We start from the raw sequence: 16235 nt of genomic DNA, 5'->3' as shown, positions 1-16235 counted from the left end.
TAAAAGTAAATTTTTAATCTCTTTGTTAATCCATCCAACCTTTACAAGTGTATCAGGGGGACTTTTGACCTTCTATTTCAATTTTATACATAAATTTATTGTCCAGCCTGAGCAAATGCAGCAGGGGGATTTCCCAGCTTGAGCCCTTGGGCACATTGCAAGCGCAAGGCGGAGGGGTTACCATCAGCCTGCGCAATTGCAACGGGGGACGGCTATAAGGTCAACCCCTCAAGCCCCTACAAATGCAAGGGTGGAGGGGTTAACCAACAGATCAAGCTCAGCCTCTGCAAATGCAAGAGGAGAACTTGGCCCGTGGCGCATAGTAATCAAGCAGGCCGTCTCTTTTTATATTGAAAAGCAAATACCAACCTTCCCCTTTCAGTCAAGATCAAACACACCAACACCCCACATTAGTAGCTCTCCGCATTTGGTCGGCTCCAACACACCTCACCCCTTGAAGAAGGTGGGAATCAAAGTTTTTCAACACATTTGTACTGTCGGATTTCGCGTAACCTAACTGTACAGATGTGTTGATACTGCGCCCAAAACATAGGGCGGGTCAAGCAGGTAACCGCTGTGACACTGAGCAAATTTCAGGAGCAAAACTGTAACGACTTATTGATGATGGTTTATGGATTATGCTAATAATTGTGCGTTTATTATACAAGCTTTTATTAGGCTTATCGGGATCGGGGTTTACTTGGCGTCATCATGGAGAAAATCCGATCTGCATGATTCATGACGTATTTCTAATCCTATGTCGTCATTGATGGTTTTTGTGAATTCTCGCTATATGTGTCGTGCTCCTCCAAATGTTGGTTTCTCCTCTTTCCTTTTTTTTCCCATTGGGATATTCCTTGTTATTGTTTTCCATCATCCATACTATCATCAAACCGAGTAACTTCATTCTCGAAAAACTGTATATCAAAAGACAACCTTATTACAAACAAAAACAAATCAAATCTTAACCTTCTATTCAAACATATGGCGAACTACCCTCTCGGGTAAGTTTCAAAGCCACATAGTGAACTGAGTAGTAGGCAGATCCTCACAAAAATGTTCCCGCAGCGGTCGTTACTGATAGCGGTAACGATGTTCTACCATAACGGGAATAGTTACGCTCAATAACATAATGTATCATAACTGCCCTGTTGAAATTACGCAGCGCTGGTTGCTACCCGCTAATTTAGAGGATAGAGGACAGGCAGCGCTGGCGCTACGTGGTCGTTACTGCGCTGCGTGCCCGCTATCCGCTAAATCAACGGGGAGCGGCCCATTTAGCGTTTGTTTGCTACCGCTTCGCTTTTTGGCAGCAATAGCGGATATTTTCCGCTGCGCTACCACTAATTGCCATGGGAGGGTCTGCGCGTAGCAAGCAGCGCAGCGGTGTTGCCGCTGAGCTATTGCTTTGTCGTCTGGCCATTTAGCAGCCAACCGCTACGCTACGCTACTTGGCCGTTTTGTGTAGCGTAGCGCAGCGAATACACCTTTGCACTTGACGTCCAGGAGGGAATTCTCCCGGTCAGTCATACACTTGGCGCCCCGGAGGAAACTCTCCCGGTCAGCAATACACTCTTATTGACCGGAAGGGATTCCTCCCAGTCATAAACACTTACTGACTGGCAGGAATCCCTCCCTGTCATATTTACTTGTAAATGGGAAGCACCATAAAATTTTAAACTGGAAGGCCCGGTCATAAAGTTTTTATTGATGACCAGGACAGACTCTCTAGCTGGGAGGGATTCCTCCCAGTCAACTTTGGTCTGTTGTGTTAAATAAACATAAATCAGGATTAATTCCACATGCTCGCCGAGAGCTCCTTGGCGGGCAGGTGCGTGTATACCTGCTCGCCGACAGGTATACCTCTCGGCGAGCAGTTATACGTGTCAGAGTACAGTGCCCGAGACTGAAGGTGTAAAACGCCACAGGGGAAAAACAGGCTCTGATGCAATGCAACGTAAGCCACTGTTTAAATCATCCCTCCCAGAACCAAGCCACCAGTTGCTGACCCAAGTCGTATTGCCACCTTTACAACAGGTGAAACAAGTGATCAAACCCCGAGGGCGCAAGGCGAAACCAAAACCAGTGACAACGTCACGGCAGCTGCAGTTTCCAACCAGAGGACTCTGTGAGTATTTAAGAGAGCCTTCCAACCGCTGAGATGAGGCCAACAGACTAATCAGATTGGAATCCTCACAGCTCTTTAACAGACAGAATAACCCATCAGCCCAACAGTCTAGTCTCCCGCATTAGTCAGTCAACAAGCGAGTGAGTCCCCTCTTGGTTTAGCAAACAACAAGAAGACTGATAGCTGATGGAGGTGTCATCACAAACACAGTCCTAACAGGAACAAACAAAGTCATTCGTAATACACACGACATTGATACCAGCGTGCAGAACATCAAGAGGTAATTAGCCTTCCTAGTCCGTATGAATGACCAGAGCAGACATGCTGACATGCTGCGATCTAGAGAGACGTTTTCGCTCTCCAAACTCTCAATCTTTTCTCTTGCCGATCCCAATCCTTTTCTTTTCCTTTTCTCACATCATCTCCCTCAGACTTTGTGTCCTCTCTTCTATCCCCCAGACATAAGAATAGCACGGTACATTCGCCTGCTCTTAGGTGAATAACAATTTCTTTTTGATTCACTCCAGCACCATTGTAAATAGTTTATTGCTTAGATAATCTCTGACACATGGAAATATCATCTTAGTTGTCCAAATTCTTACAATACGTACACCTGCCCGCCGAGCCTGCTCACCGAGAGCCCCTCGGCGGGCAGGTGCATGTATACCTGCTCGCCGAGGGCACTACATCAACTATCCGCGCGGACAAATTTGTCTGACAAGTAGTTGGATGAACTTTGTCCGATGAGTCCGGCAGCCCAGGCCTCAAACATTGCGGAACTCATCAGACAAAGTCTGTCCGGAAACTGCTCAGACAATCTTGTCCAAGCGGTTCATTTCTGCAGTGGAGCCCCTCGGCGGGCAGGTGCATGTATAACTGCTCGCCGAGAGGCTCTTGGCAAGCAGGGATCTGTATGCCTGCTCGCCAAGGATTCCTTATGGCAAGCAGGTATACTTGCACCTGCCCGAGGCTTGGCAGGAAGGTTTACGTAGAACTGCTTGCCAAGAGGTATGCCTGCTTGCCAAGGATTTGTCTGGAATAGATTTTATTTCACTTAGGTTATGAGTAAAATTGATGGTGTAGCACCCTCTAAAGAAACCATCCTGGTTTGGTGGCACGTTGAGACCTGTGCCCTTGGAAGTGCGGCAGTGTAGCCGCCTTATACTCTACTCTAGATTTAATTGTTTTTTTTTCTAGCACTTCATGAAAAAAATCATTAAAATTAGAATACAGATAATTCTTTTCATACATTTAGAAAAGGATATTTTTTAACTTATTCTTTATCCAATATGGTTGAGATTGTAGATTTTGGGTTTTAGAGTATCCACCCTTGTTGTGGTAAATCTTTAGGTAGCCAGCAAGTCCCACAAGGCTCAGTTGCTTAGCTAAAGAAAAAACCCACCCTCATTGCTAGGTAGTGGCCTGGTAGGCAACACAGATTTCAACAACAACAGCAACTGTTGGTAAGTATCACAATACCGCCAATGGCATTGGTGACTGGTCATACCATCAATGACCGGTCATCCAATCAAATGACCTGGTGACCTTTCATCCAATTGAATGACCAGCCATCAAATCCTATGACCGGTAGAGATGGCATTTAGTACCTGGGTACCTCCTGTTATTTTGGATAAAATAGATACCCAGCACCGCACCTGGCAACTCCTTTCTGGTGCAGGCGGTACTTTAGGGGGGCACTTGCGGTACCTGCACTGCTGTGCTAGACAGCTTGTGCCGCTTGCTAGTGGATCCAATGGAGAAACCAGTACATGTATTGGTATTGGATCAAGTCACCAAACCAATCCAACACATGTGTATTGTATTTCCAATACATTCAAATACAATACAATACAAGTGTATTGCTGGGAGGGGAAATTGGATTGAGTGCCAATTGCCCAGAAAAGCTATTGTTTTTTAGATACAATACACTGTATCATATATTTTTTTCAATTCAATACATGTGTTGAATTCTGGTGTATCAAAAAAACAATACAATACATAGTATTGGCCAATACCAGTCTTGTATTGTATTTTTTCACTGTTGGTGGATCTCATGGTGAGTGGTCAAGCGACTCACTTGGGTGGTGATGGTAGCAGATTGGCTCCGAGTCACTGTTGGCACTTCAAAGGAATCTGCCCCTCGTGGTTGGTGGTGGTGGCGGCGGGTGGATGATGGTGGTGATGGCGGTGGTGTTAGTGGTGGCAAGCTGATGTGTCCCGCGTTTGGTGGTTGAGCGTAGGTTGATGACTGGTCCAATCGGAGCTGGGCTATTCAGCCGGGTCTGCACTTGCGGGCGGGGAGCTACATCCAGCCGCAGCAGCGTTAGTGGGCAGCAAAACGCACTGATTGACCCCCGGGTATATGGCAGGTACCACTGAGGGTACCTGGGTACCCCCCCTTTTGGCCTGAAAAACAGACACCCGGCACCACCTGGCGGGTGTCTAGCTGGTGTGAGTGGTACCCGCCTGCGGGTGCTGGGTACCAAATGCCATCTCTAATGAATGGTCATACATTCAACTGATTGGTAATCCAATTGAATGAATGGTCATCTAGTTGAATGACCGGTTGTCCAGTAGAATGACGGGTCATCCAATTGATGAATAAGGTATTACCGGTCATCCAATCAAATGAACGGTCATATAGTCGAATGACAGGTCATCCAGTAGAATGACGGGTCATCAATTGATGAATGAGATGAATGAACAGTCATCCAGTCAAATGACCAGTCATACTAGTTCAAAGGCAGCCTTAATGAGTGTGTGGTGATATTCATATTTGACAGTCAACCTAATGAATGACAAGTCATGACTGGCTGTTATGAGGAGTGTTTTTTTTAGTGGTGATGTGTATATACATATGTTTGTATGTACATACTGGTGTGCGGGCAGTTGGTAGGCTTGTTAGAATTGTCTTACAGAGGCTCTGTAGTCAATGGTAAATCTAGCAAGGCTTAGAGAGTGACCTGAATATTATTTAGTTAAAAAGCCCTAAAGAGGGCACAGGGGTGGAAAATCCGCTACATACTCTGTAAATCTACCTTAAAGAGCGGGTTTACAGAGACAAGGGTGGATGCTCTCATCATTTGAAAATTACAGCGCACACTTTTAAACACAATTTGTGATACTTTTTAACAGTGGTGGGCAGATAAGTTATCAATTTGGATAACTCTGCCTGTAACGTAACCTTTACAGTTACATTAACGTCCAGTTACCAACAACTGGTGGCTGAGTTGCGTTAACCAATTTGCATAATTGGATAACACAGTTTAAGTTATAATAACAGATATCATCAGGTTGGTATTCCTCCGTTATCCAGAGTCTAACATGTGTGAATTAGACAAGCTGGTAAGGGGTTGTTTAGGTGCCTGCCAGCTTCTGTGTATGTTGCGCATTCAACTTTGGGAGGGGGTAGCCAGTCCCCCATGCAGCCCTGTATGCCCCAACACATGTAACAGATGTGGTTTTTTAACGTTACGGATATTGGGTTTACATCTATACCCCACTAGCTCCAAACGGAGCTCCGGAACAAGTCTAACTTAACACAAGACCCTCTTTGGGAATGGCATCCCCCCCATCCCCCTCACAAAGAGAGGGTCTTACTGAGGCACAGATGGATCTAGTGCACAAAGGATAGTATTGATGATGGAAAAACCACAAGCATCCTTGGACTTGAGTCCGAGGTATAGCTGATACTGCGGCTGCGGCGAGGCTCAGGATGCATACACGCCGTGGGTACTTCCTTGCAAGCAGGTTCGTGGATCTGACAAGGAGCTGTTGATCCGTGGAACCGACGAGGATCAGATCAGTAAGTGCTCAGTAAGCTCGTCAGTTCCACACTAGAGCATCATTTTCCCCGTGGAACCAACGGGTTTGTCACTTTTCCCCATTGGTTCCACAAAGCACACTCCTGTAACTTGTGGAGACCATGTTGCAGCTTGTTTCTCACGTTGGTTCCACCACCACAACCTTTTTTTTCACTTCCAATTACCAGGACTACACGGCGGGGGTACTTCCTGCCACGCCCGTTTGTGGAACTGACGACAGGAGGGTAATCCGTGGAACCAACAAGGATCGGCTTGGTAACCCCTTGGTAAGCTTTTTGGTTCCATCAAACGCTTTTTTTCCACGTGGAACCAATGGGCTTCACACTTTTCCCCGTCGGTTCCACGATGTGCTTTCCTGGAACGCATGGAGACCACGTCAGCTTGTTGCTCATGTTGGTTCCACGGCATTTTTATTTTTATTTTTACTTCCAGCCAGGACCACCACAGGCTGCTCCTGAGGTTTTGAAAGTCCAAGAAAGCTGGATTTTGAAGAGAGGAAAAAAAATTGAAAAAAAAAACTTAACAAAAAAACCAATTGCAAACCATTGTTTAGGGAGTTAATCATGCGTAAACCGCCACTCTCAACAATGTGAAATGGTTGAATTATGTAGCACTCCCTTGCATCCATGCTTGCTTGCTGGCTGTGAGTTTGAGTCCCGCTAATGACAATTTTCGACGGGCTGATATCCCGCCGCATTTTTAGCTCCCGTCTATACATGGCCACGTGGATTCCACGGGTAAATATCTCTAAATATCCGTGGAACCCTCGGGGCCATCACAAGGTGCCCCCTAACTTAACACAAGTCCCCCCTGGTGGGAGCGCTGTGGCTGGCGGCGAAGCCGCCCCTCCCGCAGGGAGGGACTTGCGCATTATCCCAAATTTTACGCGGGAGCAGAAAGTTCATTTGGCTGAGAGGTTTTCAAAAATTTTATAGCTCCTCCCCCAGCCTCTCCACCAATATGCCCTATCTGTACCCTATGCTACTTTTCTTTCTCTACAATTTGGTCTACTCAGATTTTTTCTATCCCAATCTGTTGACCTTTTCAAAAGATCAAAAATGCACAAGTCTTCCAAATGAGGCTCCAATTGTTTGGGACTCCAGGAGTTGTTTTTCTGGCTACAAGATAAATGAGTGGCTCAAATTCCTTGCAAGAACAGAACCTAAAACTCTGTGTATTCAGTTTTTCTATATTGGTTGGGATTTTTAGTGTAGCAGATCCTTTCTGCTCCTGCTTAAATCAAGACATAACTCATAAGCCTCTCCTGCAGAGAGCCCTCCGGGCGGGGTCCCCCGGACCCTCCGCTCGAGAGGCTTTGTTAAGCTAGAGGTGCCCCCGTGATCCACTTGGTGGAGAGCACGTGAATGTGTGGACCAGCAGCCGCTGGTCCAACCTCTCGCAGGGGCACCACGGGGAATCCACAAGGATTCCTTGAGATATCCTTGTCAAAGGACTCCCCAGGTGTAGCCGCTCTGGCTACAACAGGTCTTAGTTACATAAGCTAGGGGACAAGTTGATCCCGAGTTAATCCAAGCCAATGCAGTTGCGTCAAGCTACACGCCGGGGGTCCTTTTTTGCCGCGCGGCCGTGTGGATCCGACGGGTTGCATCAAATTTGGGAAACCCACGTGGAATTCAGGAATTGTGGGCACCCCGTCGGAAAAGGACCAAGGTGCGGATTCCTCATCCATCCAATGGGAAAAATGCATGGATTCCACACCAGGTCATGGACTCCCGGTGGAGTCTATGCGCACACAGATCTGTGATTGTGGAAACCACACTTTCACTTATTTGCTATGTGCTTTCCACGGCTGCTCTGATTGGGCAGGATCAAACATGCTTGTATGCAGTCATGACTGTTGATTGCTGGTCTCATCATGCCCCGCCCAGTTAGGTTTTCTCCTTCATATCCATCCAAAAGGCCAAGGTCCTCGATTCGCCTCCCGTCATCATAATGCGAGCTCCTCAAAGCCTGCTTTCCCCTCCTCCAAACTCCCTCCAAACTCCTCCAAACTCCCTCCGAACTTCGTATGTCCAGTCTCTGCTTGACTCCTCCATGCCTGATCAGAAAAAAACTGCCGAGCCCGCCACACAAAATCAACACCCTCCTCTCAACCCGCTGCAAGCCCTTGTTGACCTTCCTTGACTACCTCCTGACTATCTTGCACTTTTTTCACAAGGCACATAATCTTTTTTGCTTGCGTGAATCAACATGATCACACCTGTCCATGTTGAGCTGACGCCCCCAATTTCTGTACCAAAACTGCAGAAAGAATGAACGTACCGTGCAAGATTCTGCTTTTATGTCTGCTTGGCCTTATTGGCATGGACGTAGGTTTGGCGAGCATAATCAGACGATCGGGAAGCTACCCGGGCTTGATTTGCACGGTCACCTTGAAGAACAACCACGGGCACAACACTGGCCCACAGTTCTCCTGGATGCTCTGCAAGAGGAAGACTGCCGTGGCAAAGAATGTTCCTCCCTTGATCACATCTTGATCCGTCCAACATTGCAATCCTTCATCTCACCCCCCCCCCTCTCCTAGTTTTTTTTTCCTCTTTTTTTCTACTTGTAAAATGGTGTTTTTCGCTATTCTCATCTGTTTTTTTTTTTCCATGATAATGCAGCATCTGCTACCCTGTGGGTGGCAGCTTTCAGTTCAGCTACATAGTACCAGTTGATCCGAGATCGTCGGGGAGTGACTCAATGCTCCAGTCAGAAGCCGGGCCAGCCACGGCCCGTCTAGTGTTGTTTGTAAGACAAGGAGAGCTCGCCGCCTCCACAGAATGCCCGTGGCTTGCGTGGAATCCAAGAGATGATTCCAGCGAGGCCACCCTCACGATTCTTGGTGTGGCCCACGTGGGCGTGTGGACTGAAAGCCGCTGGTCCGCCCCCTGCAAGGGTCAGCCGTGGAATCCTTGTCAATTCCGAGTCAGTCCCGCGTGGAGGTACACGGCGGGGGTGCTTCCTGGCCCGCGCGTTTGTGGAGACAACGGGATCACCGGCTCTGTGAAATCCACGTAGATTTCACTGCTCCCCCCGTCGTCTCCACCCTCCCGTGGAAAATGTGTGGAGACAATGGGCTTTCCTGTCGTCTCCACCCGCCTGTGATTTTCCTGTCATTCTGATGGGGAGAATCACGACGAATCCACGGCTCCCTCAGGGATCCCAGTGGAAACTGTCCCCGTGAGTTCCTCGTTTTTCTCAACGACAAGGAACCCACGGATGCCCTTGCATTGCCGGTGTTAGGGCTATTTCAGTGATATCGGCTGGATTGTGTGCGTTTTGAGGACACTCAACGGCTCCCAAGGGAAGCAACGACTTTATCCCCGGCCTCGCCACCCCGCCCTCTGACCCTTCAGTCCCACTTCCTCACGGCCCCCGGAGGTGGGCACAGCCGGGTGGCTTGCTTCAATGCATTTCATCCTAGCCGGGCAATGCTCAAGGTGAGCATTACTAGATACAGCGCATGTTGATGGTCGCAAACTACCGCCAATACGTCCTCCTGCACGAAGTCCTACTGACTTATCTACTCAAGGTCCCCCTTTCTCCTCTCTTTCCTCTCCCCCAGCCCCCCCTTGTCCTAACTTTCTCCCCTTTTTTTTGCGTTTGTGTGGGTACAGGAGTTGGATATCTCGGTAGTGGGCGCGTCGGAGAAGGGTCAGGCCACCAGTTTGGGCCCGAGCACGCCAATGACAACGCAGACCTCGACCAACACGACCACGACGGCGGGGACAAGCAGTAGCAGCGCCGGGCCAACGGGGCGGGTCCCTGGCACTCCCGAGATTGGCGGGCTGAGCAGCAACGACGAGCATGTGCCCAAGCCCGGCCATCCGTCCGCCTTGCGCGCCCGCGGGAGCCCCTCGCACGAACCGACCAAGGAAGCCAGCACAGACAGCATCGGCCCGTCCGGCATCCTGCGCTGCCACTCGCCCTCCGTCGCCTCCTCTGCCACTTCCACCCTGCCCTCACACTCGGAATCTTCCAAGGCCTCGTCTGACCTCGACATTGACCCGCTCGGTCTCCCGCCAATCTCTCCGCCGCGCTGTCTGCTGGTGACTACTTCTTCTAGACTTCCCCCGCTTTCTCTGATGGCTGCTGCTGATTGTGTTGAAGGTTGCTTATTCGGAAATGGGGAGCAAACTGGATCTGCTGATCCTAATGATACTACCAAGAGTAGTGCGAGTCCCAATTCTAAAGAAACCAACGGAAAACAGCTTTCCTAAACACCCCCCGCCGACGATGTCTCCGCTACGCCCGCCGCCACATCTCATTTCTCTCACTTTTCTTTTATTTCTTGCTTCTCTTTGTGATTTTTTTTTATCTATCAATCCCTTTTTTTATGTTTTTACAATGATGTGCAATGCAGCGTGTGGTACCCTGGTGGTACCACATTCTGCAATATTACCCGCATTTTTGATCCGCTCCGCAGACCACCTTTGGTGGTCCCCCGGAAAGCTGAGGCACGTGGTGTACCCGCGCGTGGGTATCACGGTGATTCCTTGGGGAGCCCACGGTTGAAGGAGCCGTGATCCACCCGTGGGCCCGACCTCCACGTCGTGATCACAGGGAATCCACGGGGATTCCACGCGGAGCCGAAATCTGCCGTGGAATCCACGGGTGATCCTCCCGGTGGTGACCCCGTGATTCCCTGGACCTCTCCAGCCGCTGGTCCGACCTCGCGCGCGGCTACCACGTGGAGTCCTCGTGGAATCCGCGTGATTTCCCTGTGGATGGACTCCCCGGGTGTATGCCCTAATCCGGGCTAACTTAGCGCCCGATGCGGATGCTCAAGTCTCTTCTCCTTCGGAGGTCCCTGCGGGATGGCGTCCCACCCTCACGCGATTTAGTCAAGTTAGATCCGCATCGGTGGCTAAGTTAGCGCGAACAACTTCACAACACTCCGCTGGAAACCATATGGATCCATAAGACTGGTTACCGCATATGCACGTCAACTCTGCCCAAAAGAAAAGGACATGGGGGTGCATAGCACCTGCTTAATATGGGGATGCCTAGCACCTGCTGAATTTGTGACACTGACAGCCAGAATCCCAACCAGAGATTTCCCAGTTTCTGAAAAAAAAAATCCAGCATTTCCCACAACCTGAGGGCTTCCATAGCGAGCCTGAAACTCCGGAGCCCTGGCCCATTTCCTCTCATCAAGATGCCCTATTTATACCTTTCAAATCCCCTCACTCAACGCCGCCGCCGCAGACAGACATTGTTTTCAATTCTATTGTATTCCTAAGGCCATTGTTCCTGTTCTTTGTTTGCTATTCACCATTTCCATCTGAATCACACCAATAAATATTTTATTTTCCCGATTTGTGTTTTTCCCCATCCCTCCTACTTTTAATATTTCCTGATCAAACAATCTACAATCACCAGTAATACAGCTTCTTCCTTTACCAAAACAATTATTGATGAGGTTCCACGTCGTTCCCCCGGAAACGTTGACCGACCACTACAAATCCAGCCTGTCATAGTAATTACAACGTGCTCAAAACTATTCCACCCGCGCTTCACAGCCGCAATAGGAAGGCCTCGCTCACAATTCCAGGCAGAAATACCAAATCGTGCGCTCCTCTGCCCATAATTCTTCATCAATCAAGACCGGGACTGGAAACTCTTCTCGCTTCAAATTCAACTACCCGCACCCCTCCTCCCTCTACCCGAGACTGTGTTCATATCTCAGCTGAACTCCTCGAGAGTCAATGCTACCGCCGTTTCCGTCCAATCAGAATCTAATCGTCAAAATATACAAATTCACCCCACCTCACGTTATAAATACCACTCCATTCAGAACCTACACAAACATCAAACCCAACAACCGCAAATCGCCAGAGCTATGGAGATTCCACCCCCTACCATTACCGCTACTCTTCCTCTGTCATCCCTCTGCTATGTCCCCTCTCGATCCCAATTTCTCACATTTCTATTTGACACATGCGCGGACGAACTCCATCCCTCCTCCAAAATAATTCTACCCCCTCTCTATAAAATCAAACTTCGCCGCACCTCCGAAACACCTTTACCTTCTGACTCCTACTTATCATTCAACAGTTTCCTGGATTTATCTTCTTCCGGTCATCGAGGGGATGATGGATTCCCCTCGAAGGCCGGCTCGTTCCGGTCATCGAGAGGAGTCCATCATCCCCTCGATGACCGGAACGGAGTGGACATAGATTGTTCCGGTCATTGAGAGAACTAATCACTCCCCTCGATGACCAGAAGATGGCCTGTTCGTTCCGGTCATCGAGGGGATGATGGACTCCTCTCGATGACCGGAACAAGCCGGCCATTGAGAAGAGCAATCACTCCCATCAATGGCCGGCTTGTTCCGGTCATCGAGAAGAGTAATCACTCCCCCCAATGGCCCGCCCGTTCCGGTCATCGAGAGGAGTCCATCATCCCCTCGATGACCGGAACGGAGCGGACATCAATAGTTCCGTTCATCGAGAGGAGTAATCAGTCCCCTCGATGGCCGGTTCGTTCCGGCCATCGAGAGGAGTACATTATCCCCTCGATGACCAGTTCGTTCCGGAAAACAAGAGGAGTACATCATCCCTCAATGACCGGAACGGAACGGGCTTCGAGAGGAGTAATCACTCTCTTCGATGACCGGGGGAGTAACTTCCACGTTGACCAATCCGTGGTTCCGTGGTACGCCTTTTGGCACACCTCATATTGTGGACTCAGTGAATCCAAGGGGGAAATGGAATCTCAGCAGAACGTAATTTTGGGGGGCGCGGAATCCGAGGTTCGAATCCCTGGAAAGCTATGGTACAGGCCCTAAATGATGAATCTAGGAATCAGCATTCCACGAGATAATTGGAATACATCAAGAGACAAAAGCTCACACGTCGCTCTGAAAAGTCCTCAGCTGTTTTGTCCTGTTAGGTTACAAGGCATCACAGCTCTGCAAAATGATTTGTTACGTTCTTGTTTGCAAAGCCGAGCCTTTTCTTTCTGTACAATTCATGTTCCGCGGCGCAGCTGGGATTTCCCTAGTATAGTTGTATATCAAGTCATCTGAGGCAGCAATTATAAACGCAAATTCGAGATTTTTTCGAAAAGTAACTGAAAAGATTTTCAAAAGAAATTACAATTTTATTTTATTTTATTTTCTTTCAAATATCTTTTGATTGAATTTCAGATCATTGGGTGCAGTTATAAACACCCAATGCCACGCGTCCACAAAGCGTGTACATAAGACTCAAGAGCCTGTAGCCAGTGTACCACGCAAGCCACCTCCGTTATTGGAACGGACATGGCTTAATCGTGGAGCCTCTCCACCACACTGCAATCCATAGCCAGCCTCCTGGGGTTTCTGCAGCGCCAGTATCCTCCTGGGTGGAACAAGACAATTTCTGAGTCGTCTGCCAAAGCCACACCGCTCACGATGCTACCTCCCCCGCTCCTCAACATCAACACCTCGAATCAGTTGATGGCCTTTTGGTTCTCCAATCAGCACCCGCACGAAGAGGTTTATATACGAGCAACCCGGCAGGCGTTTAAGCGACCCCCCCGATGGGAGCCATGGAACGATCCCCTCATGCCACACACGAGATTTGTTGAATATTTCCGGATGTCCTTGGCCGATTTCCACTGGCTAGCCAACAGCTTACGAGATACTTTGCAGCTTGATCCCTTGCGGCGTGGAGATCCGCTATCCGTGGAGGCTCAGGTTGCCGTTGGCCTTTATCGGCTTGGCCACGGGTCCTGTTATGTTACGATTGGCCACATTTTTAGCATTGGCAAGGAAACGGCTGATAAAGCGTCTGCGCGGTTTGTTACTGCCGTCCTGCAGACGTTCAGGTTGAATACCGTCAGGTGTGTGCTTCTGTAATCCTCTCCCAACGTCTATGACTGATCCCTCCCATTGATGCCAGCTTTCCTCGTCTGGACAATCATGAACAATGGGATGAGATCAAAGCATCTTTTGAAGAGAAGCATGGAATCCCAGACATTGTTGGTGCAATTGACGGGACTCACATCCCGTTGGCCATGCCGGCAGAGGATCGCTGGAAAGGGTATGTCAATAGGAAAAGTTGGTCGTCCATTGTGTTCCAATGTGTCGTGGACGGTGACGGTAACTTCCGTAATGTACATTCATTAGCTCTATTTTCCCTGCCCTTTGGCTGTTCAGCTTGGGTCACTGATACTTTTGGTTCAGGTCAGCGGGGGTGCCCCGGGCTCCATGCACGATAGCCGACTGTTTTGGCGTTCACAACTGGGTCATAGTCTTTCACCAGCCTCGCCAGTTGCGCTGATGATACCTGAGGGCTCTTACCTCATAGGCGACGCCGGCTATCCATCTAACGTCAGGATACTGGTACCGTATCCTTCACTGGCGCGCGAAGACAATGTGGATTTCAACTTCATCCACTCTTCAACCAGGATGGTTGTTGAACGGGCCTTTGGTCAGCTGAAGAATCGATTCCGGATCCTCCTGACGGCACAAAAGGCCAAGCCCCTTCGAGCCAGAAATAACACGTTTGCCTGTATGATTCTTCATAATCTCTTACAAAGACGAGGCTCTCTCTACCTTCAAGTATGGGACGAAAGGAGCTCTAATGAGGATCTTTTTAACGAGGTACCCGCGGCCGATGCGCGCGCTGGGGACAGAGCTGGCTATCAGCCTAATCCTCCAGTTGAACACATGAACTCAATTAGGGATAGGCTCCGGTCTTTTTTAGTGTAGTTAGCTTCTTGTGATTAAAGTAATCCATCAAATCATATGGCGATGCTATTCTTCCAGTGGCGGCTGAGCCGCTGCTTCCAATGCCTCTGCGGCGTCCATGGATCTGATTAAGATCTTATTGCTATTCATCCTGTGGCCGCTGAGCCGCTGCGTCCAATGCCTCTGCGGCTTCCCAAGCCGCCACTTTGTCTAATGCCACCCCCGTTTGACATCCCGCGGCGTCCATGGCTCGGCGGATCCGGGCCATCGCATCACGTGATGCCCTCTGCACGTCATCTGGGGAGTCGTATTCCTCCGATGATATCGTTGAATGACAGGATGACATGGGCTCACGGATGCCCCATGCCGTTTCGGAGGAGTATACCGCCGTGCTCTCATCAGTCCGCTCCGATGACACAAGGACGGGGCTGCTGACGGGTTGGTGATTCTAGCAGTGTTTACCATGGTCAGTGATAGGATCATTGGTGCCCAGCGCCTGAAGATGGTTGCTAACCTGTTCGGATATGGACACATATTCATACCCCTGCTGGGGATGGGTACCATTGCATTGGTCTGCTGATGGGGCTAGCCCGGTCGTGCCAAGGACTCGCGTGTGAAGGGCTATTGTCTCCTGCTCGTTTGAATCCGGGATGCTAGGGTCGTGGGCTGGGTCAAATTGCTGGGAGCTAGAGGCCTCGGGAACACTGGCGGCGTCTTTTTCTGCATCCTTGAAGGCCGCCGCCCGCGTGGCTTCTTTCTGATCCTCGCGCTTCTCGGCGTGTGCACGTTCATCCGCCCGCAACTGGTCCGTGCGGCCTCTGCATCCTTGAAGGCCGCCGCCCGCGTGGCTTCTTTCTGGTCCTCGCGCTTCTCGGCGTGTGCACGTTCATCCGCCCGCAACTGGTCCTGTCGCCGGCGATCCTCGTCCTGTCGCCGGCGATCCTCCATCATCCATAGGCTTGACGTCTCCTGGGCCTTTTGCATCATCACGAGCATCCCGGCCGCAGTGGTATCTTCCGGCTTGACGACCTCAGTACGACCGCGGCGTCGTGCAGACAACTTGACAACCCTTGGGGGCTGCGGGGCCGGCGGCATCGGCAAGCTAGTTGGAGGGCGGTTCAATGGCTGAGATGAAGGGATTGGCGGGAGAATTCCCGCGGGCTGAGTCAATGGCTGCGACAAAGGTAGAACGACAGGGTTTGTGTCAACCCCAGCCGCCTCTGCCGCCTCAGGTTCTGGGTCGGATGGAGGATTGAGGGCTAATTCTGCCGCGGTCAACCCGGCCTCGCCTTGGTGGTCCCGGGCGGCGGTTGCGGCATCCGAGTTGCTGATTGGGTCCTCCCCACCCCCCTCTGGGCCAATGTCAGCGACCAAGGCCGCCAAGTTGTTCGAGATCTCTTCATGCCCGTAAGCTACCGTGGCCGCGTTGTCACCATGCATCGAGGAGATGTAATGCCAATACTGGAAGAGAGCAGATGGATTGGCCACGCATCCCATAGAGATAATGAGCACAAAGGGAAACTTACCGATGCAGGAAAGCTCTTCTGAGTGAGTACTACATATAGCCCACCACTGCCCGAATGGGATAGCATATTGTACA

At 50.0% G+C, this 16235-nt stretch overlaps 1 protein-coding gene across 1 annotated transcript; it reads left to right on the top strand.

Moving 5' to 3' along the window:
- Nucleotides 1-9421: 9421 nt before the first annotated feature.
- Nucleotides 9422-10178, top strand: PtA15_4A828 (uncharacterized protein; the record flags this gene model as incomplete). Its single annotated transcript, XM_053168752.1, has 2 exons — nucleotides 9422-9490; nucleotides 9576-10178. 2 exons carry the CDS (start codon nucleotides 9422-9424, stop codon nucleotides 10176-10178), a joined length of 672 nt encoding a protein of 223 aa, XP_053019930.1.
- Between the last annotated feature and the right edge of the window lie 6057 nt (nucleotides 10179-16235).

Source organism: Puccinia triticina, chromosome 4A (assembly GCF_026914185.1).
Source record: "Puccinia triticina chromosome 4A, complete sequence".
Classification (NCBI taxonomy): Eukaryota; Fungi; Basidiomycota; class Pucciniomycetes; order Pucciniales; family Pucciniaceae; genus Puccinia; species Puccinia triticina.
This window is presented reverse-complemented; position numbering and strand designations above follow the sequence as displayed.